This window comes from Caenorhabditis elegans, chromosome X, assembly GCF_000002985.6.
Source record: "Caenorhabditis elegans chromosome X".
Classification (NCBI taxonomy): domain Eukaryota; kingdom Metazoa; phylum Nematoda; class Chromadorea; order Rhabditida; family Rhabditidae; genus Caenorhabditis; species Caenorhabditis elegans.
In genome coordinates this window covers 3,958,426-3,984,350 of record NC_003284.9, presented here as the reverse complement: position 1 = coordinate 3,984,350, position 25,925 = coordinate 3,958,426, and the positions used below count along the sequence as shown (strand labels likewise).

The window sequence follows — 25,925 nt, the reverse complement described above, 5'->3', positions numbered from 1 at the left end:
TGAAGACAAAATGAATGCGGGGGTTATGATGAATGAATGTATAATTAATCGGGTAAAAAAAAATAACGACCGCAAGTGTGAAATGAGTCATTTCCAGGAAAGTGTCCGTTTTTTGATGGAATTTTTAACCGAGACTAGCTTTGAAAATAGTTTCAGCTGGCTGCAAACTGCCAAATTGACAAAAAAATGTTGCAGGACGAGAAAGTATTGTACAAGCGAAACATCATACAACCCTAATATAATTTTTCCAGTTTTCATCTTGCGTTTATATACATGATAATTTTCATTTAATTTAGCAGCTTATAATTTAAAACTTTCGAATTTCTTACAAAAATTGCTAGATATAAAATCGATTTTCACCTTTTCTAGTGGGTTTTTTTTCTTAAATCAAATGAAAAAACTGTCATTAAATACCTGCCCTATTTTTTGACTTATGATTATTTGCTGCAAAAAATCGTACATTTTTTTCCGGTGACATACACAAAATTTAATAAAAATTGTAGTTTGTCTGTAATTTTTCCAAAAAAAAAATTTTTTCCAGAGAATGTAAAGTTTTGAAAATTCCAGAAACACAGAATAAGTAAAAACTCGGTGCACTAATTTTAAAAAAAAATTCTCCAAGCACCGAAGTACTCAAAGTACTAAGAAATACATTTTTGGTTTCGTACCCAACGTTACTCTAAACTACAATATATAGGTGATCAAAGTTGAAACTAACGAACAACATCTGATTGTGTGTTTCTATGAGGAGATGAACATAAACTCAAGTCACATCACAAAATGCTTTTTTTCAACGCCCCCTTTTTTTGGACCGAAGAGAAGAGGATGTTAATTATGAATGCTTACGTAAATTGCTGGAGAAAATCGTTAGGAATGTATGTGATAACATGTGATTCTGGCTTTGATGCAGTAAGAACTCGAGAATTTCTGATGATGCATCCTCGAGGTGGTGGATTTGTGATTCGAGCAATAAAAAGTATTGACGCAAAAAAAACAGATTGGTGAAAATAGTGCAGAAAGAATGGCAGGTTAAACTAAATACATCACACTTTCGCGAGATAAAGATATTGAGCGCCGAACCCAATAGATGTCGGACTCAAATTTAATGTGCCCTAAATTTCGGCATTTAAAACCATGAATTTTCAACACTTATCCCCCAAGAACTGTTGCAAGACGGTCGCAGTCAAGAGGCTTGGGCGCCAGGCGGTTTTTGAGAATAACTGAAAATAGGGAGCGTAACTAATATCATGATTTGACATCTTCCGGGTTCCGCGCCTTTCTGTCATGTGCGCCACGTTCAATGCGAGATGAATATAGTGTGGCGCCCATTTTTGAGAGTTTCTTGGAAAATGTCCCTCGAATGGAATATGTTAGTATTTTTTGTTGATCTGAGTGTTTGAAACACAAATGGTTTAATTGTGAAACACTATTATAGTCGTGGTGCAACAACATGATAAAACACTTTTCTGAAGTGAGTAACGGTTGCAAAATTGTCAAATTTAAGAATAAATGTTTGGTTATCTGGGACCTATTTGAACCTCTTCAATATTCAAAAATAGTCATTTTAATAACAACAACTGTATAAATTGGAAAGTTTCATTATTGAATACCCTTTTTCCTATCCTTACTACATGTAACTTTCGCTTTTTTTCCTTTCGTTTTCAAGAACACGTGTGCCGGACAACCAAACAACCTTGGAACACTTTTCTATTGTTTCCAATTCCGGTAACAAATACTGATATGCTTTGTATTGTTGCACCCCTAACTCAGTTTACCTTGTTACCCTTTAATTTGAATAGTTACCTGTGCTCTATTGTTACACCGATATGATTCATTTGTGGTGTTCTCACCACCCGTTTTTGAGTTTACTCACACCTTCTCTACCCGTCACCGTGCTTGTGTAAAGAAGAGGCACGTTTTATGTTTGAAAATGTATATTTTTTACTCAAAGTGGTCAATTCTGATTTGTGTTAATTTAAACTCAAAGGATTTTTAACTACAGGCTGTGTATAGATTTATTAAATATTAACTGGTACCGGTTCACCTAGATAAATAAGAACGAGTAAAAGTATACAGAAACGATACTACGTTCTAAAAAACAAAAAAAATGTATGATATTTCTCAAATTCTGAAATTTCTGACAGTTCAAAACGGTGCGCGGTGATTTCCATAAATTTGTTAGCTGCCACAAAAAAATCGAATAACAGATAGAATATTTCTGTCAATTTAAACGGGTAGACAAATTTTTTTTATGTGTGCATTTCGAGCTCAAAATCTCATAAACCTCGAATAGTTCATCCTTTTATTCATCAAAAACCTGTTTGAATACTGCAAAACTAACTGAAAATTGTTAACTTTACACTGCTCACATTTTACAAGATTTCTCAAGATTATAAGTTCCGTAAAACAGTATCCTAGAAACATACACTTTCATAATAAACCTCGCCCGAACATATTTGCTCACTTAGATTAAGTGGATGTGGAACATGAATCCGATTGAATAAATATCATAATCACGCAATACCGTCAATCGGTCACTTGTCTACTCGGTCGGTGTCTCATCAAAAGACAATTACGTTGGACACCACCCGAAAAAAAGTGCGACCTGATCCATGAAGGCCGCCTTCGACAAATTTACAACTCAGAAACTTGTGTGCGGCAGATGATTATATCGTAGTGTGTGCACCGCCCGAAATCCCATTGCGCAATCCGACATGCTAGTTTCGGTGGCTATTGTGAAGAACATGAAGGTTACATGTCGGATATTGACTTATAAAGATGTCTTTGAAGGCCTCTGTGTGTTTTTCTTTACCTCCCCCTTTTTACTCGTTACCTATTTGAATATCCTTGAACAGAGTCAACTGCCCTTGTAGGTAGTTTTTCATTTACTTCGCCTTCTTGTTTGCTTTTTCCTTTTCTTTTTCTTTTTTTTTGTTGTTTGAAATTTTATGCAACACTAATTTCATATAAAACTTTTTTTGTTTAGCTTTTATATGAATGAATCTAAAATTTAAAATCTAAAGAAATCCGTCATGCATTCTTCGAGAATTTGAAAATTTCCAAAGCTCCATAGCTAAAATTACTTCTGGATCAGTGAGTATTTTGAATTTCCAAAATTCTTAGCTTCCTCGAAATTTGCCAAGTGTTGCTTTTATTGAAAACCATCTGAAATGCATATCGTCCGCCTATCAAACTTTTCGGGATGAAGAGTCTTTTGACAGGTCATCATGAATAAATGTCAACGAAACGTATAATTTTCCAAAAAAAAAAGTTTTCCTCTCAGTTAGAGCGTTTTTTTTTTACAATTTTTTTTCACCCATTCTACCCCAATCCATCATTTTTTTTCCTCCTTCATTCATTCATTTCCACACATGTTTCTTTATAAAGTTTGTCTTGATAAGTGTGCTCTCAAGCATCTGTTGCTCAATCGGCCATTTCCCTGGAGAAGAAACAAAAATGTCATGCAAGGCGCGTGGTGACAGGTCCGCGCGATTCTTATCGAGAACGGCGTTCCATTATTCCTGTTAATAACAATCATAGTTCTATCTGGTAGTCAAATCTGCAGTTATTACGAATCCCCCTATTATGGAAATGAGTATGAGCGTTAGAAACCTTCTCACTCAACTTCTCACACTTCCTTCCTGCCGTTACTCTTAACTGAACTAAGTTCACACGAGATTGTAATGAAGCTCGTTTTATTCACTTTCGCCTTTCTCAAAATTTACATTTCCGTTCTTGCCTAGGACTCATAGTGCTTAAGATTCAAAAAGAAACATCTTGATATGACTGCATATTAGCACCATGATCCAGATGGTTGTTACCTCCAGATTTAAGCCAATTTGTTGATGACACAATAAAAACACATCTGCTCATAAAACCTGTGAAAATTAGGGTCAATGCTAATTTTTCAAAAATTTACTTCAACAAATATTGTAGGCTTTTATATTAAGCACTATTGTTAAAGTATTTTCACTTCATTGTTTAGGCTACTGTACGTTGCAGTTTTGCAACATTTAGAATTATTTTTTAAATTCTAAAAAACTCAAAAACTATTTTTTTTTATTTTGAAGTTGAAATTCTGCAATAACATCATGAAACCATTGTCGATAATAATTTTGGTATCGCTATCAAAAAATCAAAACCACTGATTTTACATGATGAATTTCTTTCTTAAAATGTTCTATAAGTAATAAAACTTTAAAAAAAAAAAATAGCTTTACAAAATCGCTAAAAATTAACAAAGTCGGTTTCGTACATTTTCGGACGTGTTTAAGCACTATTTTTCTCTTTTTGATAACTGATTTTTTCAGTAGATTAATACACAAAAGTTACAAATTATTGTGCACCTATGATTTGAAAATGATCCTAAATCACAGAAAAAATGATAACATTATTTTTAAAAATAATAAAAAAAGTTACAGATTTTTTTTTTAAGTTTCATAATGAAATTATGTGCTTTCTGGCCATTTGGTTTTTTTTAACAGATGTACGAAATGTGATGATACTCCATTTTTGGATGAGTAGTTTTTACGCAATCACAAAAAAATTTCTTGAGCAATATGTTTTAGTTGTCCATATTAATTTAGAAAAAAAGTGGGAAATCCTCATCTCTTTCACGCTATTCATTATTCATCTCAAAACCGCATCTAATCCATTAAACAATATTATGCAGTGCAAATGACATTCTGCTCGAGTTTTCGTTTTCGTTTTCTGCCAATCCAATCCACCCCCTCCATATCATCGGCATATATTCTTCGTTTTGAAAACATATGTGCAATGTCTACAAAGTTATCCTCCCTCCTCCTAACTCTAATATGAGCCCGGCTCATTAACCAAAACGAATTTCGAAAGTTGTAACACGAAGACTGATTGAATTGGTGTACAAAACGTGTAAACATAACCTCACCATTCTCACACACCCATCATTTTCCTCATCACCTTCAAAACGCCACAGCGTCTGGTGTCCGCGTCATTGGATTTTGGAATTTGGATTTTGACACGAGTCAAGTGTTAAAACGGACAATAATTCCATGCATCATTTACTCAATCTCACATTGTCTAACAGGTTATTTGTCCAAAAAAGAATGAAGGAGAACACCTTCAATTTCATTGTCTTTTTCTATTCTCTTCTTCATTCTCTATCTCCTCATTTGCATACAAATATCTACTTTTTGAATTAAAAAGATGAATAGACTGCAACAGCTACCCCCTAGATCCACTTTTCCGCCCAGCAAAAAATCTGGTTTTTCATTGACATTCTAACTACCTTTGATTTATGGCTCTCCTCTGTGGTTTGTGAGAGAATCGTGGAGCCCCCTGCGAGTTGTCAATGTTCTCGACACTTTCACGACCTGACACCAATAAAAAATCAAATTTCACTCATTAATTTTTCGGATCCTTTAGAACTAGCCACTAATAATCATCTCTTTCTTATCACTCAATATCTCGTTTTTTCCTTTTTTTTCGGGCTCATCCTCCCACTGACCTCCTCCCAATTGCTCAGTAGTGGCACTTGTTGCTCGACTCCTAATCATAATTCAAACTCTCCCCTCACTATTTTCAATCTATCTACACTTTCGATCGAACGAAAAAAAAAGTTTAAAGTGTGGGCTCAAAAAAAAGTGATACTTACGTGCCAGGCCGCGTTTCTGAGGCAGCCGTTTGACTGCCGGCATAATCCAGAATGGAATAAACACTCTTATGGATCAGCTTTCAAATCCCTCAAGATTTTTTAACCACTTTTTGTCGCCTGGGTTATTATATATGTGTGTTATTTCTGTTGTGTCTGAGGTGCTAACTAAATAGAACTGTAATGATTCCCACTGAGTATATCATGTAAGGTTAAGTGACACCTATATCTAGCCTTATATAAACATTGCAAACATATTTTTGTCATTATTCAGTTTATAAACCGTCTTTTCTATAGTAATCTGTTAGTTACAGTTTCTAAAAAAGATTGAAAATAACTGACTTATTGCTATACCCAATTAACTTTGTTGAACATTTTTGTGAACATTTTTGAACTGGTAAAATGAACTAAAGTTAGTTTATATGAGCCAAAGTGGTGTGATTCTCCGGTTATTTCCAATATGAATTAGAAATGCAAAAAAAGTTTTCTCGGCTGAAAAAAGCATAGAAGTGCTCAAAAATTTTCTAAGTAAATTTCGACGGAATATCGAACATTTTGCAGCCCTTTTAGAGCGATTTTCAATAAAGAATATGAGATTCGATGTTCTGCCATTATATTTTAAATTTAAATATTTTAAAAACATGCAGCAACTTCTCATTTTGTAGAACTGCCGAATGACATGTCCTGGTTCAGAGAGACCTCGATTATATAGTAAAAAAATATGTATATTTAAAAATAAGATAATTGTACTGTTGTTTAACAGTTCTACGGTCAAAAACGTATTTACACGTTAGACTAATAGATGATATCTCAAAAAGTATAATATTAGTTTATTCAATTTTTTTTAACGTTAGTAGAATTGATAATATTCCAATTAAAACAAAAACTTTTGCATTTTGAGACTTTCCTAAATTTCACTATTGAAAATGTCATATCGTCGTACCCCATTTACATTGGATTTCAGTACATACCATACCCCATTCATCCCCTCGTAAAAACGGTTGTGGTCATCCGCTTACCGGTCGTAAACCACGTAAACCAAGTCATTCTGACAGAGTCAACAACAAAGAATTTACATACTACTTTTATTGTCATTGATTACCGAACATTGCGTGCGACACCGTGTTAAAAATCCGACACCATCCACAAGATTTTTCTGATGTCACAATAGCTCCACAGTGTGTCCCCTTTGCACTGCTTCACTCAGAAGTCACTTGGAAAAAAGATCCAATTGCGCAATACAAGCTCTCTCCGCACTCTAATTATTTTCCTCATTGTTTGCATACTAACACCTTGGCAATGTTTGGATTCCGGAGGGCACTCATCTTAATTGGTGCATTTAGTAAGAGGATGCACACCTTGACTCGCGTGAACCATCTAAATGCATGTGTTCCTTTTCACCGTCAGTAATAATATGTGTCTGGTCGTAAACATGTTGATGATAAGATTGCTCCAATACCAAAACATCGATGATTTATTCAAATACATGATGTTTTCAAAAATTGGCAGGTGTGTCAAAAAGTGCTTGCCACACCGTAATCCTTTTCCGAACGATCCTCTTAACCTCAATCGAGAAAATGAAATGACGGTGAGAAAATGAGCGGTTGATGGAATAGATACGTTTCTTACCAAAATCTTACCAAAATCAAATGTTCTAATAAATTGAGACGTATCGCCTACAGAATAATTCATCAACGTGTGTCTATCCTGACTACATATGTTGTTTATGACAGCCGCAGGTATTCGTTAATTGATGAGTGGGGAGGGTCCCGTGGTTTCGTTTCAAATGCGGCTGTCAGCAGCTAGAACTACTTGTAATATTGTAATGAGAATGTTGTTGTGTCTTGTAGAACAAGAAGCGGGGGATATGCGCGGGATAGTGTACATCCCTGATTAATCGGTATACTCGGCTCAAAGTCTTTCCCGTAGATAATACCGCCAATGATGTCTGTTAGTAACAGGTGCTTTTTCCTCGCTTTTGTGCCTCCAGGAAACTGGTAACCAGACCCTTCTCTATCATTGGTGTAAAGTATTATGGTCTATATGAGTTATTTGATAGTTCTATAAGATTTTTTTGTTAAGAAGGTGCGAAAATATCACACAAATTGTTAGATACCGTATACTTTTTTCACAGACCTAATTTTCGATAGTTGAATTTGGATGTAGTACATGCACTACTAATGTACTAATATACTAATATGTACATAATGGTAGTTTTTTTTCTTTTTGAGACCTAAAGTAAAAAGGAGTACAGTAGTTTTGTTGGGAATCTCGCTCAATGAGCAAAAAAAAAATATTTCGGCTGGAAAAAAATCATCAAGTCACAAAAATGCACAAAATAATTTTATACATTTTAACAGTAGAACCTTTTTGGTAAATTTAAGGTAATCCAGATATGAGCCGCAGAAGTATGGTACAATTTTGATAAGCAAAATACGATTGCTTTCTAAAGTGTTTGAAATCCTGCAAACTCAATTATTGAATTGGAGTTATTTCGAATTCAATAAAAAAATTAAAAAAAAAACAGACAAAACACTCTGAACAAAAATTTGATGGTAATTTTGAAAAAGTTGTGCGAAGTTCAAACGGTTTTTTTGTGAAAATTATTTCATAAAAAGTTAAACATTTTCCATAATTTTGGAATATCTACAGAATATAACAAACTCCTCTGCAACACTGATCTACTTTTAAATTCTAAGAAAGAAATAAGTACTATATTTAATTTTTGGCCCAAATTATTGTTTCCTTGCAATCATCTTCAAATCCGGAATATCATGCTATTCCCTGAATATGAAATGAGCAGATTTCCGGCGTTTTTTTCCCCTCTACCCTTCCATGTGTTACTACTCTATTTTACTCTTTTCACAAATATTGCGCAAACTCTATTTTATATTTCTGTTTTTTTTGTGAGCCATTGACCAGATTGTGTGAATTTCTTTTGCTATCTCTCTACACAATGGGTCTCCTCTTTGCGACAGTACCGCTTGAGATTTATGGGTTTCTTTTTGATATTCTAAATGACCGGTTATAAAATGGGATTAACCTGTTACCTGTTGGTCTAAGAAAGGTATAAGAAAGAGCAATGCAGGAAGGTCACTAGTATATGGGTTTCGATCAAATTTTTGTGTAAAGCACAATTCTATATTTTGTTTCATATTGTTTGAGAAATATTTAATTAGCTAAATTATTTTTTGGCACTATGCACACGGTCTCCCATTTCTCTATTACCTTGCTTTTAGGAACACGCCCCGCCCCCACAGGGTGTACACTCGGTGGTGACCACTTGCTGGGTGGAGTGACGACACTCAGTCGCCTTATCTTTCCTTCCAACCCACACTTTTCCCGTTCCTTTGAAAAATATAATAATTAGAGCAAAAAAGTCAGAACAACACTACAAATTCATTTTTATGTATAAAAATGTACGTTGGATGAAAGAGTGAATGAAAGTATCTATGTGAAATTGGCCTAGTTAACATCGAATAACGAGCTGAGCCGAGCCGTTGTCGTCGAGTTTTTGACGATTTGCACTCGCTCTTCTTTTCTAAACTTTATCGTTTTTTTACAATGTTGCAATTTCGTGTTTGTGTTGGGGGTTGTATCGGCTCTCGCTTCCTATTCAAAAAGTTTTTTCCACTAACAAATAGTGAGCTTAGCTATGTGTGTTTGTTCTTATTCAAATTTCACTCCCACCGCTATCCTAAGCATTATTGAACCGTATAATGTTCAAGTGCCTTTTTGTTTTGTTTTACTCTCATTTTGGCATATTTTTATTTTGGAAAATCGTAAATGGGGAAATTATTAGAAACTACTCCTATAGTCCTATAGTAGTCCTTGGAGTTTTATAATCTATTATTTCAATTATTCAATTTAAATTTCAATTCAATTTTCGATTCAATTTTTCAATTTCAATTTCAACATTCAGTTTCAAATTTTTAATGTTTCAAATAATAACACTTTTACACTGTAGAAATTTGAACATACCGTGCTATAGTTTTCTCAAAAAGTGATAATAACTTATCTTTTTGACTGTCAATAAAAATTATAATTTTTGTTGAAAATTTTTATTATGATATATTTTTCTTTTGGTACCATGTAAATGATTCTGATTAAGTTTCCCACAGGCCGTACTCCATCTTTAATTTCCCAAAGTGCATCTCAAATCCAAATCTAAATCTTCCAACAAATCCCAAATCCGTCACCATGTGACTAGAATAAAATAAATAAAATCTAGGATAATTCGAATTATGGCTTCAGCATTTTTTGTCGCTTCCCTACTGCCAACGCCTCGATAATATATGCCAGCACATGACGCCAACTGTCAATTCGAGAACCAGTGAGCCCCTCCGTCGTTTCCCGAAAGAACACCTTAGCAATAAGCAATTGGCCAATAAATCGCAGTTGTGTAATCCGTTCAACTCATCCTTCTTTCTTTCCCGTCACCCTTTTTCTCTTCTCAGCACCAGTTGTTGGTCACGGTTTCTGGTGCAAGTGTCAGAGAATCACAGTAAATGAACAGCCCACCACGTATTGAGTACACAAAAAATGTGACCTTCCAAGGTATTGTTGCATTCTAATATTCTAATATTCTAAACGAACGACTCTCTCGTTACCCATTAACGGCATTTGCATGACCTATTGTTCCCCGAAGGTGCCCTGCTCTTTTTTTAGAGGTTAACGGATTGTCTTTTCTCAAGTGTTTGTGTGTATTCTTCCCTCATTTAACCCCCCCCCCCCCCCCCCCAAACACTTGCAAACACATTCCAATTTTCTTTTTTTTGCTTCTTCCATCTAAAATCTTTTCATTCTCGAACTGCCTCCGGAAATTTGGTGGCGACTGAGCAAGAGACGGACGTCTTTCTGTCTTTCTCCTTCATTTTTAATGCTTAATCGCCAACTACAGAAGATAGGCGAACAAAGACGTTCAAGAGCCTCCTCTCATCCCTTCATTCTCAGTCACTCACAAAGGCAACACTAATTATTATTACCTTAGCTAGTGGAATGCGTGCTCAAGTTCTACTTCCTCTACTCTTGTTTCTTCACGTCTCAATGAGTTCTCTCAACTCACATAATACCAAAAGTTGTTACAGGTTCTCAGCAGTATGGGATTGTACAGTAGTCTTTTCATACTACTACTTTGTGCAGCCAATTTGGTAACTTCTTTTGTTGTTCTACCATACATACAAATTGATTATGCACATCTTATTCGAGTCGCCCATTGTAAAGCAAAGTGTTCGGAAAAGGTATGTAAGATTTGGAACTTCAACTAACTGAAAAAAGTTCAGATTAGGAACGATGTTGATAGCTTAACTGAGTTTTAAGTAATTTTTGTGGGCCATTACGAAAACAATGTTAGGTTGGAACGGAGTAATTTTTGGAACGTTTTACCTTGATCTTTCGTTATTTTAGCACTGTGGTATTAAAGTCGGAATAGTGCCAGCGGGAAATGAATCCAAAATCACTCATATAACGGAAAAATTACCAAAATAGTATACACAGTGAAACTTTTCAACAAAATTTAAAAATTTGTTTATTTGGTTTCCAAAAGTGGTCAAAAGTTCACTTTTTTGGAAGTTGTCAATTAACATAAAATTCTTTCGAACTTCATGGATTCAAACACTGTAAAAATCCGAACATGGGACAATGCTATAGGTTTTTTTAGAAATGGTAAAAGCTCATTAAATGCCATTTTTCCCTGAAAAAAAAACATTCCAAAATTTTTTGAACATTTTTACTATGATATTTGACCATTTTGGAACCATATGAGTAGTTTTTAACAATTTCCTTTAAGGTGAGTCTCGATTTTTAAGATAAAATCAGATCACAGTTTTTTAAACATATAACTTTTCAGTATGGATACCCCAAGACACGAGAAAATCTGGATGGATCTATTGATGAATACTTTTATGTTAACACTGAGGAATACGCAAAATGCGAGAATGGCTGCCTACAATTTCAGCATAGACGTGACATGAAACGAGGCAACCTTACTGGTGAAACTCTTCAAGGAGCCAAGTTTTGGCTGGAATCTACCGCACACTCTGGTACTCCCTACATCTTAAAATTATTTTTCTGTAACTTGAGCTAATTTATAGGAAAAGTGGGCTCATCTCCAATCTCGTCAGCTGAATTATTGTGCCAGATGCCTTCTGCAACACCCGATTTGGACGACTCATTTGAGGTGAGAAAAGGGATCATGGGGAGAGGGGGAGGAAAGGAGACGATAACTGTCATTGTTTATGTTTTGTGACTCATGAGGTGTCAATAAATAATAGCTCTCAAAAATTATAGGGACTCCTTGGCCTGACGAAAATTCGCCCATCTGGACCGGTACAGTATGTTGTGCAGTGGAAGCAGCGAACTTATGCATTGGGATACTATGATGAGAGTCAATGGATTACTGCATCTGTAAGTGTTTAAAAGTTTAAGGCAATAAATTATAAGAGCATTTATTTTTAGGTTGAGCCGGACACTATGATAAAAGTTGACGGAATGATTCCTGGAGTTCAATACAAATTCCTTATCACTGTTGTTGGACCCGCCGGAAAGCTTGGAGATACAATTCAAAGCGAGTGGACTGAGATTTCTAGTACTTTAGTTGTCAAGTCTCCCGGATCACCGCTAATTGTTAAAAATGGATTTAATTCTGAACAGGGGGTTGTTGCACATCTCCATTTCCCGAGGTACGCACTGTTTTCTTTATTTATAAAAGCCAACGCCGCTAAGATAATGAACGGTGGTAATTAGCCGAGATCAAGTGGTTCTGGAGACCGGCAAAGCTCTTTGAGCATCATGACAGCTTGGGATAATATACGGGTCGATTCAAGGCCCCCCCCCCCCCATATTTTTTATAACTGCTACACACTAATTAATCCTATTGCAGAACCGCATACGACAGTTGTTATTTCCGGCTACAAGTCAAAAACGCGACGAATTCGGTTGTGACGGATATTCGAGTGGACCCCACATATTCAATTCTTTTGTCTCATCTGGAGTTTGACTCGTCCTACGCAGTCACTTTTTCTGCTCTCTCGTCGGATCAGAACACTGCGACAACACCGATTTCAGTGAGGTTCAACTCGTTTCAATGCAAGCAGGTTTATGGGAAAGGAAGCCTTCAATGTGGTGAGTATTGAGACAAAAAAAAGCATATAAGACTTAAAAATATGTAATTTAAAATGGGCGAAATATGGAAATGTCCGAAAAATTGGAACTGAAAGCTAAACTTGAATTTCACAAACATATGATTTTACGCGGAAATTAAATTTCCATAGTTTATTTTTTTTGGACTGAACGTTTATTAAACCAAACGCAAAATTTATGAGCAGCTTGTAAAAATGTATTTGATTGACGGAAATCGACAAATTTGCAGTAATTTAAGCCACTTTCTCATATTTCTAACACCTACCAGCTTATAAACTACAATTATCGGTTATTTTTCTTTGAATTGTGTGTTGTGTTGTGCAATTCTTAATTTAAATGAAAAACTAAATTTTCAGCCCCCGAATCTGTCTCCAATATCCGAGTGGCAATCCAACCCAACTCTACCGCAATGATAACCTGGACCGCATCGGCTGAACCAGAAAACATTCTAACCTATGCAATAACCTACCAAGCATACCTTGGCCCTTGCAATAAGGACCCAACGACAGTATACCTACCTGCCCCGTCCACAAGTTATGAGATGCCTCTCCCACGCAACGTTCATTGCGAGTTTATGTTCCGCATCACCAACTATGACGCAATTGGTACGTTCTAGGCTAACTTTTATTTATTGACTTGTATATTGTAAATCCCTTTTTTTCGTTACGCAATATGCAATAACGTTCATCGTTTGTCCTACTCAAACTATTGCATTTCAGGCCGAGAAGCGTTTGCTGAGACGAGGATTGCTGTAATGCAAGAAAAGTTGATAAATTCTTCACTGAAAATCATCGCCGTCGGAGTTTCGTTCACTTTTCTCATCTTTGCTGTACTTTGTTTTGCTGTCTGCAGATGCTGCAACAAATGTCCTGTGAAAGTTTCTGAGAACAAGGCTAAACTCACAGATTACGCCTGATTTTTAGTTCCAGGTTTTAGTAGAGCTTAGCAGTCACATTCTCATTATTTATGGGTATTTCGTTGAACCAAAGTTAAACTTTGTTACATGTTATCTCGGGTTTAATTCATTATGCTATTTTAATATTTAAGTGTTCATTTTTTATACCTTGTGTTGCTTTTCCGGTTTTGTAAATAGAGAATTGTTTTCTATAAAGTTTGTCATGAGAGATTCAAAAATGATTATTAAAATTGTATTGATTTTTTATTCAGATTCGCAAATATCAACTAAATTTTTATAATTCCAAACAATCATAAAAACACTTAACAAAATACATCAAAAAATTAAGCGGGCCGAACCGGGGATCGATCCCGGGACCTCTCGCACCCTAAGCGAGAATCATACCACTAGACCATCCGGCCACGTTTCGAGCTGATATGTATTGTAGTTTTCCTGAAATAACCATATGCATAATACATCAAAAGCATATAACCATTCGCTACAAGGAAAAAAGTAAGTGGGCCGGACCGGGGATCGATCCCGGGACCTCTCGCACCCTAAGCGAGAATCATACCACTAGACCATCCGGCCACGTCTCGTCGTGAACGCCTCTTCCTACACATGCACGCTCTCGTGAATAGCGCTCTGCGTGTGGTCGACTAGTCACAAACCAATAAACAAGTCTATCTGCGTCTCTACTAAACAAGAAAACTCTGAACGCAGTAAGCATTGACCTTGAAAATGCAGAGTATGACTTTTTCGAAAGTTTTGGTTAGGAATAGGATTTCTAACAATCAAAATTGCTAATCGTGAGAAATTGTTTTAATATAATTCAAATTACTTTTCATAATTATTATAATTTTCACAAATTGTTAAACTCGTAGAAGATGATGTAAATATGAATGTATTCCGCGATCAAATACATTAATAATACATAAAAAAATATTCAAAGCCTTTTCTTACAATTCCCCATAATTTTACTGAATGTGTCTCACGATTCGATCAAAATACAAGTTTTCAAAGTTACATGCTGAAAATGCTTAAAAGAGTAAAAGGAATGGGCCGAACCGGGGATTGAACCCGGGACCTCTCGCACCCAAAGCGAGAATCATACCACTAGACCATTCGGCCACATGTTTCCAATGTCAAAATCATGTGAAGACACTAGGTGGTCAGAGAACTGATCCGCAAACATGTTCGGAATAGAACAGGTGCGAAATGCATAGGCGCAGAAAATCTTAGCTAGGAAGTGTATTGATCGGCCTTTCTGGTTTGCAAAACGGACTGAAATAGTTATTAAAATTACACGGATTCAAGAACTAATACACAATAAAATTCATTGAAGTTGAAAAACAAAATTAAATCGTAATTGAGTTTCAAAAGTCTGTTAAAATTGTAAAAGAAACTTACAGACCCAATAGGGTTGAAAGTTGTCCGGATGGCTCAGTCTGGATGGTTGTCGCGGTCAAACTTAAGGTCAGCATTTCTTACCTCCAGACTACAGCCAGTCTTTCCTGAAAAGTCGAGCGAAGCTTGGATTTAACTTACAACAAGACCGACGGAGAGCAGACTGGCTTAATTCAAGAAAAAGTTTTGAATTTTAAAATATTGCCCTGATCTTTTCCATTCTTCCTGATAATTTTTTTGACGTTTGTATTTGATTGGCATTCCAGTTTGACATTTCGATATTATTCCTATTATAAATTCAAATGAATGTAATCTTCCTTCCCATTGAATCATCCAGAAGGTCATGTCCATGATCTATCCTCATGACTCATGGATTGCAAAGAAAGTTTCAAAATATACACTGAAAACGCCCTCGTTTCTTTTTTGTTCATTCGTTTCCATATACGTCATTGTTTGCTCTTCTCTATGGAAAAACGAGAAACTTCTTCTGACAATGCAAACTGATAACCGTATCACATTGTGAAACCTTCTCGTTTTTGAGGCAATAGGCGGATCGCAAACTAACAACTCACAATCGATCGTTTTTCAACCTTTCTGTTTGATTTTTTTCCCTTTTAAACCCCTCAACTTACACTTTTTCTTCAGATGTACGGCCGTCGCACGTGCAGTTCTTCCTCCTCAAGTTCTTCCTCTAGTGACGGTTCTTATCGTTCCCCAGTTGGCTTCGGTGTTACTCCAATTATGCCTCTTCCATATGGAGCCCCTCCACCACCAGTTGGCGCCGGAGTTGGATATGCTCCACCGCCACCAAGACCTTACGGAGCCACATATGCACCCCCACCACCTATGGGAATCGGTGCTGGAGTGAATCCTAGTGGATATGTCCAACAAGCCCCACCACTCCCAACCCAAGGATACTCGGCGTACAACCAACAACCACCTCCACTTCCACAGCAACCCTATCAAACTAACATGTATCCAAGCAACCCAGGATACTCAAGCACACCAGGCTATCCACAACAGCAGCCATATCAAATTGGAACCGGAGCCACGCCAGCCGGTATGTACCCACCACCACCAACAGGGCAATATCCTCCACCTCCACCCGGACAGTATCCAGGATATCCAAGACCATATTGAGTTAATATGTAAGCTTTTGTATACCTTTTGTACTACTAATCAATTTAATATACCATGTTTTTTCTTGCTGTTTGAATTGCCAAATAAATGTTAAAACTGTTCAATGTTCTTTTCAAAAATTTTAAGAAATACTCCAACAACTATTGGTTGGTTTGAGTGTCAGTGGCACGTGGAAATGTTTGAAAATTACCTTTAGAATAATTTTACTTGATTTGTCTATTTATGCATTCAACATTTATTGTTAACTTTCATAAATCCTATTGTTCCAATAGATGCAATATTGGACACATAATCAACTTGTCTAAATTAGTTCTGATTGTGGTTTGATATAACAGTTCGATACTATAGGTCTAGGAAATATTCGATTCGATGTCACAATATTAAACATAAATCTTCAAGTGATTTCTGTGAAAATCAAATGAATTCTATGATCTCCAGTAAGTCGGACGCTAATTCAACGAGTATTATTTGATTATTACTGGAACCCATCAAAGCAACTCTGGAACCCATTAAGAGTAAAACAAAAAATATAGCAAAGAGTCATAAGCATGTCTGCATTAATTGTCATCGGTCAGAAAGTGACTAACCGGTATTAATTTTTAATTACTTCGTAACCACATTTTAATTGAAAAACTTGTTGCAACTAAACTTGTTAACAGAGTTTTATCAGTTTCAGAATTAGTTATACAAACGTTAGAAGTATGGAAATTAGTAAATTTTCAGGTAGCACAAAAAACTGTTCACTGCTAATGTTCTTTGGAAGGCACATATAATGTTTCAAGAGGAGAATATTTTATCGAAACTTTTTTATCTAACTGAGTTAATGGTTTAGCACGCGTTTTACAGAAACAAGGTTTAAAAAATGTGAACGGAATTATTTCCTTTAATCAATATTGAAATACTGATTCACCTAGTTACTAGGTTTCTATGGAAATGTTAGTATTTCTGCGCATCACAGTAATCCTTTTTAGTGTCCCCTGCCTGTAGTAAACTAGGGAGTGATGACTGGCATTTTCTTTTTCCTCCATGTTAGATCTAATTCTTAAAGTTAGTTTTGTTCAATGTACTCTAGTTTGTGGAACGCCAATTGAACGAATATTGTTATTTGATTCTTACTGGAACCCATCCAAGAAACCCTGGAACCCATTAACTCGCCGAACAATAAAACAAAGAATATAATAGAGCGTCAAAAGCACTGTTCGCTTTAATTTTCGGTCGGTCAAAAAGCATCTAACCGGTGTTTCGGGAAAGCCGTGCCAATAAGTATTGCGCAGTTTATTCCAGTTCGGACGGGGAACTACGCGGTTTCAATTGTTTGAAACGGGCCAGTTGTAGGTGAAAGTGAGCGTGCGGAACCTTAGGATGAATGAAGAAACTCACCGGCCCGCCTTGACTGACCCGTCGACGTCTAATGAGTTAGTCTACCTTGTTCCTGTCTTTTCGTTTCAATGCTTATTCTATTCACTTCTACTCAATTTCATTTCAAGAATCTATAATACGTTCAAGAATCTAAAAATAGCGTTTTTTTTTTCAAAAAATCTCAAACCGTGAGACGGTGTCACCTACTTGATGAACTCTTCAAGTAACATTGCAAGGACGAGATCTTAGCAAAATCGGTTTTTTATATGTCATTCAAAGAGAAAACTCTCAAGTAGTTCAGAACTAGCTTCTCATTCCATCCGCCCCCGAGTGTCTCTTTTCAATTTTCATTTCGCACTTCGCCACATTCACACTCACTTTCAGATATGCGATTTTTGATTCTACTTTCTACATTCCTATTTATTAATTCTGCTCAACACAGTTTTGAAGACGACGATGAATTACCTTTCAAGACAGATGTAAGTACAATCAATTAATCCTAGATGTTTCAATCCTGCTCGTTCAGAATTTTCCAACTTTACTCGACGAGTCCAATTCGAATTCAGGTGAAGAAAAAGATGAACTAGCAATAAGTTGTAAGTTTAAGCTATGCAAAGGCGGATTAGCGCCAGTGGGAAAATTGTTAATACTACTTGGGGCCAAAATTACCAAATATCTCATTTTATCCTATCCAAAACTATTCAAAAGTTTTTGAAAATTTTTTATTGAATGCCAATAAAAGGCAATTTAATTCACCGCCTTTTGATTGAAAATAAAAAAAAACTTTCCAACAATTTTTAAAAAAATTTTATAATGATATTTGATAATTTTAGCATCATATAAGTGGTTTAAATAATTTTCCCCAGGTCGTTGTCTACCTTTAAGTAATAATATTTAAGATTCTGATCAAGCGAATACTCTGAAAAATCGTTTGAAAATGAAAAGTATGTTCAACAAAAATGGCCCGCCAGCTATTGGAACCGATTTATTTTCAAATGCTGCAATTGAAGAAAATGTCAAAAGTAAGCCTTCCAATTACTTCCGAGAAGTTTAATAACTCAAACGTCTGTATTTCCAGAACTTTCCTACGAAGGTTCCGGAGAAGCTGTGGAAGACCCCGAACCATCAACTACAGTCGATTATTTCAACGCTGCCAACAATTCTGCAGTGGAAGACGCTGTAGTTGAGTCATCCTCGAATTCAAGCACGCTATACGAACAGAACACAAGTGACGCTCAAGTGGAAATCATTTCTGACATTCTGTATCAAAAAACTGAAGCTGAAGTCAATGCCGTTCAGCCGGCAATTCAAACGAAATACGACAAGGAGGATGAGGCGGTTGAGGAGAGCACCAAATCGACAACTATTCTGGATTATTCTGGAAATGATACAAGTAATACTTACATTGAAATTTATGTTACATAGAAGAAGTTTCAGCTACCAAAGTCTCCTGCCCACCGCCTCCAATTTGCGGGAAAAACTGTTTTGTAGCGTTAAACAAGAATGGGTGCCAAGATTGTCAGTGCTTATGGCTAGCTCAAGGTATTTTTAGTAGAACTGTTTTTAATTAAAGTTTTTAAATTAATCTATAAACCCAGACTGTGAGAACGATGAGGAGTGTTCCGCGAGTAACCAGTATTGTGATTTGGGAAAGTGCAATTGCCGAGATGGTTATCAACAGAATATGAGCAAATCTGGAGTGTGTGAAATTGAACTTTCAACGAAAGATACCAAGTCGAAAAATTCTAAGGAAAAAGTAAAAACTTTCAGAATTATGTCCAACATAACCTTTTTATTTTAGGCTATACCTGAAAATGAATTCAAACGAAACAAAAGAGAATCCAAACCACGACTATCTGAACGACTCGAATGGCCAGGTAGATTGCAGCTGTGGTGACGGATGGAAGCACACTTTTTATGTTTAAGTTCTGCCAAAATAGCAATGACAATATCAGATTCTATGCATGGTACATGAATTAGTTTTATTTCATATTCGTTGTGATATATCTCTCCGGTGACAGTTTATTATTTAATGAATGAATGAATGAAAATTGCATGAATATATATTGTATTGACATGTTCGAAGCACGTGCTGGTTGCCTATTCACTCACAACTTGTGAAATTTTTGAGGCGTTTGTGATAAGAACGAGCAGTGCCCGGACAATTTAGTTTGTATTCATGGAGATTGTTGGAGTATTCCGGACAAAATGCAACGGTAATAGAACATACCAAGAGTTCACTTATTCAATCGTTCAGACCACACATTACGACACACAAAATTCCTAATGTGATTATTTCGAGAAATACAGGTAATTTGAAAATTTTGTATAGGATGTACAAACATGTATATATTTTAAAACTCGCGAATTTAATTTAGACGAGGAAGAAGAGGAAGAAGTCACTGAAGACGAAGAAAAAAGTGTATCATTTGGTACTGACGAATTAATGGAGCCTTCAACTCAAAGTACAACAGTTATCACCACTACACCAATAGTAATTACGAGCCCGGTGACGGAAGTATTGAAACGGTAATAAAAACGCTTGGATTTAAATTTTTGGTTTACATGGAAAGTCCTGTTAAATGTGTGAAAAATGAGCTAGAGAAAATTTAAAAATTGATCTACCGCGCGATGTACCAAATTTTTTCAGGTGTAATACGTCGTTTACACGATCATTCAAATTTGGTCCGTATTTTTTTCTAACTGTGAAATGGTTTTTTACAGCCACTCAATTTTTGTAAAAATTAGTGATGATACACGGTTTGGGTTTTAGGGGCACTTCCTTATCTACTGCTCAATTTCCAATATCTGAGCCAAAAAACACGTTTATTTTTTCATTTTTTCACAAATCCATCATACGAAAAAAAAATCTCCATTTTCAGGGGAATGGCTAGATTTGTATCAGAAGATTTTGCAAAACAATTACAACGGACTACCGCCAAAGTCAAAAAATATGATTGGTTTCCGCCAACCACTACAGCAACAACACCAACTACACAATTTTACAAGACAACAAGAGGTTATTTCTTCTATTAACGGATTGTTTTTCCAATTTTATTTTCAGAAGTTCCTACGGCGCCTCCACTGACTATTGATCATTTTTTCATTATTGAAACAACATCTTCTCCTTCCCTCACTCCACGAAAAATTGAAAATGATCACAAGTTGGAGTATATGAAAGAGAGGTTCACTGCATTATTCTTGGAATAATCAATCAGGATTTTTTTTTTAGGAAACCGAATTTTCTTGGAGTGAAAGAAGAAGCTCTGGAAATGGAATACCCTGCGTCGTCTCAATCGCATATAAAAAAGATTCACCTGGAGATGGTATCAAGCTATAAAAAATCAATCTTCCATAATTTTTTTTTCAGCCACCAACTCTTCTCCCACATCGCCGAAAACCCAAAAAGATGAAAACGACCACACCGAATCCAGATGATGCGTCGGAAGTTGAAGAGATGAAGTTGCGCTTGATTTTCAAACCCCCCGGTATAATATGTCTTTTGCAGTAGTGTGGACGAGATTGAATTCCCGATATCTTCAAAAATCCAGAACGGTTTCAAGAAGCCACGCGCTTTGAGTGCCGAACCAACACGAGAGGAATTGAAAGACCACAAGAGTTTAGTTGATTTATTCAATTCACACGCGGCTAAAGTTTCGGAAAAGTGAGTTCAATGAATCTCGTGACGATTTTTCTAGTTTTTTTTATAGGGATGATGGTGATGATGTCAAGCCAAGTTTCGAGATTTTGCAAACTTTTTTGAATACAAGCCCGGAGCCGGATACCGATATACTGGTGTCTCTGGCAACAGAAGGTTAGTTCTAAATGTTATATTATTTTTCGGAAATTGCAAAATTGTTTGACGATCTTGATCGAAAAAAATGTGTGCGAAGCTTAAAACTTTACTAAAAAAAAATTATCCGACCCGTTTAGCCCCGGTAAAAAGTACCGATCAATGCGGATCAGGTAGATTTGTCTAGGAATGTAACAACTTTCGAATGAGCTTGCACAAACCGCCTTTATTAGAAAGCTTGTGCAGTAGGGGTTTGGACTAGTTGAAATCTGCCATTTGGCTCCGGAAAATTAAACATTCGTTACATTTTGAAAAACTTTAAAGTTCCTAATTTAATTTTTTCTCTACATAAAATACAAATCTAAGATTGTTTCAGACCCTTGGTCAACCACGAAATTCTCCCCAGTCCCGGAGTTACCAATTGAAGATAAAATATTAACTGAACGGAAACCATGGATGATCCACCAAGGAAAACTATCCAACATTGCTCCCTTATCAAACATCAGTGGTGATATGGCATCTGACGACCCACCAGAGGTGACACCAGAGCCGGCACCTTTTCAACAGCACCAGATGGGAGTTTGGTATCCGATGAAAAAAGGAGACATTCCGCACCTGGGAATATTTAGTGGGGAGTTCAGGTATGCAAGTTTTAGCAGACCAAGTTAAATGGCATTTGTTTCAGAAGGGCTCCGTTGAAAAAAATCAGAACCGCCAGTGACATCAGGCTCTATAATGAATATACCAGAGCAAATCGTCTCAATAGACCAATTAGAATAGAAATGGATAATGCTGCTGGTAAGTAGTAGTTTTCTAGATTGTTTCTGTTACTTCACTAACTCAAATATTGAAAAAAAATTGCAGCTTACGTAAGGAACGAGTGTCAAACAGATAGCAACTGTGGTATTCAAACTGTATGCTGCACGAAGAAATGGTGCGACAGAAGTAATAATTGTGGTACCGGAAAGTTTTGTCTGACAAGTTGCTCGTCGACAAAACTTACCTTTTTACCATCTGCAAATCATGCTGAAAGCGTAATTGATATTATGTATGATTAGGTTTATATTGCAAAATTAGAATAATGTTGTTCATATTTATGTCTGTGTGTACTTATTAATTAAATGAAGAGTGGGGAACAATAAAACGAATCGGAAACGAATTTAACCCGTCAAAAGTGGATGGTTTTGCATTGCAAACAATTAATTAGATGTATTGACTGAGTTGAATGTTAAAGTCTCGAAGTCCATGAACTACCTGCTCACTGCTAGGACGATCTTCGCTGAGTACCCTCCAACAGCACAGCATGACTTCGTATCTAGAAAAATTATAATTAAAAATGAAACGTGTACTTTATTATGAACTAACAATTGATCCGGACAATTGTTCGGCTGTTGCAGACGCTTTCCTTTGAGAATCATTGTGTACACTTCCTCAGGGTCTATTTCAGCGTGTGGAGATCCTCCTAGCGACATGAGCTCCCACAGTAGAACTCCCAGTGACCACTGAAAAATTTTAATAGTGTTAAACTTGGAAATATTTATTCTCCACTCACAACATCAGCGGCCGATGAGTACAGCTCATTTGCAATAGCTTCTGGAGACATCCATTTCAATGGTCTGTTCTCATTGTCACCCAAGCAGTGATAATCAGCTGGGAACAGATCGCGGGACAGCGCCGAGTCGCATAATTGCACTTGGAGTCGCCCATTCACTTCTGCGATCAAGCAGTTTCTAGCGGCAATGTCGTTATGCACTATTCTATATTTGTGTATATGAGCTACTGCAGAAGATACTTGTGTGGCCAGAGAGACGAGTTGATGAGTTCGGAGAGTTTGAGCTCCTAAAATTGAGTTTAATTTGTGTTATGACTGTTTTATTTGAAAGTACCTTTAGTTTTATCACCATGTCGGCAGATGGTGAGGAACTTCTTCAGGTTTCCAAAGCCTTGGTGTCTGTAACAAACAAGTGGAAAATCTGTGACAGTTTCCGGGCGGTCGAATCTTCCGAAGGAAGCCACACATGCCACTTGAGACAAGTTTTGGTGAGGTGTGATGTTGTAAAATAGAAGGGCGTCGGACAAAAACCGATCCAGCTGAATTGGTGAGGCATTATTTTTCAACGTTTTGGTGTAAACAGCTTCCTGGTTACAGAATGTGTCTTCTTCGTCGTCAACATCTCCGTTCAGTACGTCATCTACTTGACGCCAAATTGCATATCTCACTTCTCCAAATGTTCCTAGAAATTGCAAAGTTAAAATTTTAAGCTAACCAGTTCCCAAATTACCCTCCATATCTAGAGGTAGAGATTGAAAAGCATCTCGATCTTGATAGAGTTGTAACAATGCACGTCTCACGTCAATCTGCAATCAACTCAAAACCTGCGTCATTCTTGACAAGATATTCTTGTCACTTTTCACAAAAACTCACGTTTCTTGGCTTGCTCGGGATTATCGAATTTCCCGACGCAGACGACGAAGAACAAGGAGCGCTTGAAATAGCGGAAAGAGTCGGAGGTCCTACAAAAGAGATGTAATTTATGATAACATCTCAAGATGGATTACCATCTCGCGGTGTGCTCAGAAGAAAAGGCTGCGCGCTTTTTGTAGATTTCAAAGAATTCCGAAAAGACGTTCTGAAAGGAAGGGGATGACAATGGGCAGAGTTGAAAATAAACCCTACGGAAGTCGAGTCGGAATCATGTCTTCTTTTTTAGAGCGCTTGAAATAACAGATCAACGTTGCTGCCACAATAAGTAGGAATGCCGCAGCAATGCAAATGATAACAAAAAATGCCTTGTCTATTGAGTCAGTGTCGTCGACTTCATGACCCTCGTAGCCTCCTGGAAATATAAGAATTTGGAATTTGATAATTCCAAAGGGTGATATAATTGCTAATAAAAATTGTATTTACCTTTATTTGTTAAATAAACAGTGTTTCACTAATTCACTGACCACAAACTGAAACCACTTCACCCCAGCATTTGAAACCAGACATGGAAAGCTTATGCTAAGATAGGTGAAGCTCCCACTTTTTAAACTCGCAAGTTTTAACATTCATACTTCAGTCTACCTTTCCACTACTTTCGGGGCATTTCGAGTTTTTGAAAAAGTTGTTTTTGCTAAATTTGGTACTTCTGTATTACATGCCATTATATTAAAATAAAAATCAATGCTTATCAATATGTACATTCAAATAAAACGTGATATGCATTTTTCCTCTTTTTTCAGACAACTTGGTATGGGAAATCATACACGAGGTTAATCTAGCAATGAAGTAATTTAGGAAAACTAAAATCCAAAACTCCGATGGATTTCAATTTGTTTCATAGAAGTCCCTCCTTAGAAAAAATGCTTAAATTTATACCCAAAATTGGTATTCTATTCCGAAATCCAGTTCATTCACCCCAGAATGACAATTATTCTTCTCCATTTGAAGCGTTTTTCTCTCCTTTTTCCTATTTTTCGAATAATCGGTGGACCTTTTTCTCTTTCAATTCAACTCATTTATTTTCGTCTACCGCCGCTTCTGTGACAATCAAACAGCTGCACTATAGAGAAGAGCGTGTCATTCAATCATTCCGAGCCTCTCTTCAAGTTTTTGGGCATCAATGTGCACATTTGTCATAGAGGATGTCGTCGCCCAACTATTAGAGCATAACAACTTTTGCTTACCGTTCAGACCTCGACGTCCGTCCCTTGAAGCGCAGATCTTCTCCTGTCGCAATTTCACTTTCAACGGCTCCTTATTACCATATTTGAATGTGAAATATAGACTGACAGCAAATTGTCCGGATCGGTGTCCGGCACATCTGTATTCAACGGTGAAGTCTGTAAGAAACAATAAATTATCATTTGAAAAATGTTTCGCGAAATGAATACCCTGCAAAGATTCTGGCACCGTTCCTTTCAATGGAATTCGAACAATAGGAAGCACAGAAGAGTCATCAGATTCGACGTAAACTTCATAGTGTACCTGTTTACAAAATAAGTCTCATTATTTAGATTTTAATAATGTATGTTTTTATTACAATTCCAACAGCATTCCATGTGAACGAGAGGTAGTCGATGTTTGCCATAACTCTGTAGTGAAACTTTGTAGAGTACGAGCTAACATTCCCCATTTCAATGTAATTCAGCTCAGCTTTGACACCTGTAATAAATTATTTTAGGCCATAGCTTAAATGTTGGAATTTCAATAATCTTTTCCAAAATTTTTCAACATTTTTTTGAATGTTTTATTCTGATATTAGGTCACTTTAGAACCAAATAAATATTTTTCATATATTCCCCCACTGACCGCACTCAACCTTTAACAGATAACTATTTCTTACCAAAAGTACGATTCATTTCCTCTTTGCTGATGAACATATTCACATTGGCCAGGCAGAGTGCCCATAACTGCGCGAAAAAAATCAGGTAGCGAAGAATCATCCCATTCGCTGCAAAAAATGAAACAGTTTTCGAATTTTTCAATTCGCAACATTGAGGAATCTGGAGATGAAAGAAAGGAGGCAAATTAATTCATCGAGTGTTCAAAAGCGAAACGAAAGTGATGAATGATAGAG

At 36.4% G+C, this 25,925-nt stretch overlaps 4 protein-coding genes and 11 non-coding genes across 15 annotated transcripts; 5 read left to right on the top strand and 10 right to left on the bottom strand.

The window, feature by feature from the left end:
* Nucleotides 1–5,426: 5,426 nt before the first annotated feature.
* C16B8.12 lies at nucleotides 5,427–5,570 on the bottom strand. Its single transcript, NR_070796.1, has one exon. It is a non-coding gene; the product is annotated as an Unclassified non-coding RNA C16B8.12 (non-coding RNA).
* Nucleotides 5,571–7,283: 1,713 nt separating this feature from the next.
* On the top strand, nucleotides 7,284–7,503 carry C16B8.13. The gene has a single exon (NR_070795.1). It is a non-coding gene; the product is annotated as an Unclassified non-coding RNA C16B8.13 (non-coding RNA).
* Nucleotides 7,504–9,899: 2,396 nt separating this feature from the next.
* Nucleotides 9,900–10,018, bottom strand: C16B8.9. Its single transcript, NR_070794.1, has one exon. It is a non-coding gene; the product is annotated as an Unclassified non-coding RNA C16B8.9 (non-coding RNA).
* Nucleotides 10,019–10,512: 494 nt separating this feature from the next.
* Nucleotides 10,513–10,657, bottom strand: C16B8.11. Its single transcript, NR_070793.1, has one exon. It is a non-coding gene; the product is annotated as an Unclassified non-coding RNA C16B8.11 (non-coding RNA).
* A 59-nt stretch (nucleotides 10,658–10,716) lies between these two features.
* On the top strand, nucleotides 10,717–13,894 carry C16B8.4 (Fibronectin type-III domain-containing protein). Its single transcript, NM_076286.8, has 8 exons — nucleotides 10,717–10,869; nucleotides 11,478–11,670; nucleotides 11,722–11,807; nucleotides 11,918–12,034; nucleotides 12,086–12,309; nucleotides 12,510–12,751; nucleotides 13,126–13,374; nucleotides 13,489–13,894. Exons 1-8 carry the CDS (start codon nucleotides 10,729–10,731, stop codon nucleotides 13,683–13,685), a joined length of 1,449 nt encoding a protein of 482 aa, NP_508687.2. The 5' UTR covers nucleotides 10,717–10,728; the 3' UTR covers nucleotides 13,686–13,894.
* C16B8.6 lies at nucleotides 12,349–12,488 on the bottom strand. The gene has a single exon (NR_070792.1). It is a non-coding gene; the product is annotated as an Unclassified non-coding RNA C16B8.6 (non-coding RNA).
* A 120-nt stretch (nucleotides 13,895–14,014) lies between the features above and the next one.
* On the bottom strand, nucleotides 14,015–14,086 carry C16B8.t3. Its single transcript has one exon. It is a non-coding gene; the product is annotated as a tRNA-Pro (tRNA).
* C16B8.8 lies at nucleotides 14,068–14,258 on the top strand. The gene has a single exon (NR_070791.1). It is a non-coding gene; the product is annotated as an Unclassified non-coding RNA C16B8.8 (non-coding RNA).
* On the bottom strand, nucleotides 14,184–14,255 carry C16B8.t2. The gene has a single exon. It is a non-coding gene; the product is annotated as a tRNA-Pro (tRNA).
* A 465-nt stretch (nucleotides 14,259–14,723) lies between the features above and the next one.
* C16B8.t1 lies at nucleotides 14,724–14,795 on the bottom strand. The gene has a single exon. It is a non-coding gene; the product is annotated as a tRNA-Pro (tRNA).
* Nucleotides 14,796–15,716: 921 nt separating this feature from the next.
* Nucleotides 15,717–16,211, top strand: C16B8.3 (Annexin A7; the record flags this gene model as incomplete). Its single annotated transcript, NM_076285.6, has 1 exon — nucleotides 15,717–16,211. The coding sequence occupies one exon, from the start codon at nucleotides 15,717–15,719 to the stop codon at nucleotides 16,209–16,211; it is 495 nt and encodes a 164-aa protein (NP_508686.1).
* A 1,227-nt stretch (nucleotides 16,212–17,438) lies between these two features.
* C16B8.7 lies at nucleotides 17,439–17,575 on the bottom strand. The gene has a single exon (NR_070790.1). It is a non-coding gene; the product is annotated as an Unclassified non-coding RNA C16B8.7 (non-coding RNA).
* Nucleotides 17,576–17,918: 343 nt separating this feature from the next.
* On the top strand, nucleotides 17,919–22,527 carry C16B8.2 (uncharacterized protein). Its single transcript, NM_001373273.3, has 19 exons — nucleotides 17,919–18,049; nucleotides 18,097–18,166; nucleotides 18,470–18,592; nucleotides 18,649–18,963; nucleotides 19,008–19,112; nucleotides 19,169–19,326; nucleotides 19,372–19,447; nucleotides 19,702–19,786; nucleotides 19,828–19,880; nucleotides 19,949–20,099; nucleotides 20,453–20,589; nucleotides 20,635–20,755; nucleotides 20,803–20,896; nucleotides 20,941–21,032; nucleotides 21,079–21,234; nucleotides 21,281–21,384; nucleotides 21,740–22,004; nucleotides 22,049–22,161; nucleotides 22,228–22,527. Exons 1-19 carry the CDS (start codon nucleotides 17,957–17,959, stop codon nucleotides 22,419–22,421), a joined length of 2,505 nt encoding a protein of 834 aa, NP_001359866.1. The 5' UTR covers nucleotides 17,919–17,956; the 3' UTR covers nucleotides 22,422–22,527.
* On the bottom strand, nucleotides 21,088–21,237 carry C16B8.10. The gene has a single exon (NR_070789.1). It is a non-coding gene; the product is annotated as an Unclassified non-coding RNA C16B8.10 (non-coding RNA).
* On the bottom strand, nucleotides 22,444–25,799 carry lin-18 (Inactive tyrosine-protein kinase RYK). Its single transcript, NM_076283.7, has 12 exons — nucleotides 25,692–25,799; nucleotides 25,389–25,510; nucleotides 25,240–25,333; nucleotides 25,033–25,188; nucleotides 24,041–24,200; nucleotides 23,923–23,993; nucleotides 23,789–23,877; nucleotides 23,646–23,721; nucleotides 23,250–23,597; nucleotides 22,916–23,202; nucleotides 22,729–22,865; nucleotides 22,444–22,678 (listed from the first exon to the last, which is right to left on the bottom strand). Exons 1-12 carry the CDS (start codon nucleotides 25,789–25,791, stop codon nucleotides 22,567–22,569), a joined length of 1,752 nt encoding a protein of 583 aa, NP_508684.4. The 5' UTR covers nucleotides 25,792–25,799; the 3' UTR covers nucleotides 22,444–22,566.
* Between the last annotated feature and the right edge of the window lie 126 nt (nucleotides 25,800–25,925).

Bases quoted from the DNA above. Each gene is read 5' to 3' on its own strand.
- C16B8.4 (NM_076286.8), top strand. From the start codon at position 10,729: ATGGGATTGTACAGTAGTCTTTTCATACTACTACTTTGTGCAGCCAAT. The intron at 12,310-12,509 runs GTACGCACTGTT...ATCCTATTGCAG, and splicing joins GCACATCTCCATTTCCCGAG to AACCGCATACGACAGTTGTT. The intron at 13,375-13,488 runs GTACGTTCTAGG...ATTGCATTTCAG, and splicing joins CACCAACTATGACGCAATTG to GCCGAGAAGCGTTTGCTGAG.
- C16B8.2 (NM_001373273.3), top strand. From the start codon at position 17,957: ATGCGATTTTTGATTCTACTTTCTACATTCCTATTTATTAATTCTGCT. The intron at 20,756-20,802 runs GTTCACTGCATT...TTTTTTTTTTAG, and splicing joins TTGGAGTATATGAAAGAGAG to GAAACCGAATTTTCTTGGAG. The intron at 21,235-21,280 runs GTGAGTTCAATG...TTTTTTTTATAG, and splicing joins GCGGCTAAAGTTTCGGAAAA to GGATGATGGTGATGATGTCA.
- lin-18 (NM_076283.7), bottom strand. From the start codon at position 25,791: ATGATTCTTCGCTACCTGATTTTTTTCGCGCAGTTATGGGCACTCTGC. The intron at 24,201-25,032 runs GTAAGCAAAAGT...TTATATTTCCAG, and splicing joins CGGACGTCGAGGTCTGAACG to GAGGCTACGAGGGTCATGAA. The intron at 23,203-23,249 runs GTACTTTCAAAT...ACTCAATTTTAG, and splicing joins ACATGGTGATAAAACTAAAG to GAGCTCAAACTCTCCGAACT.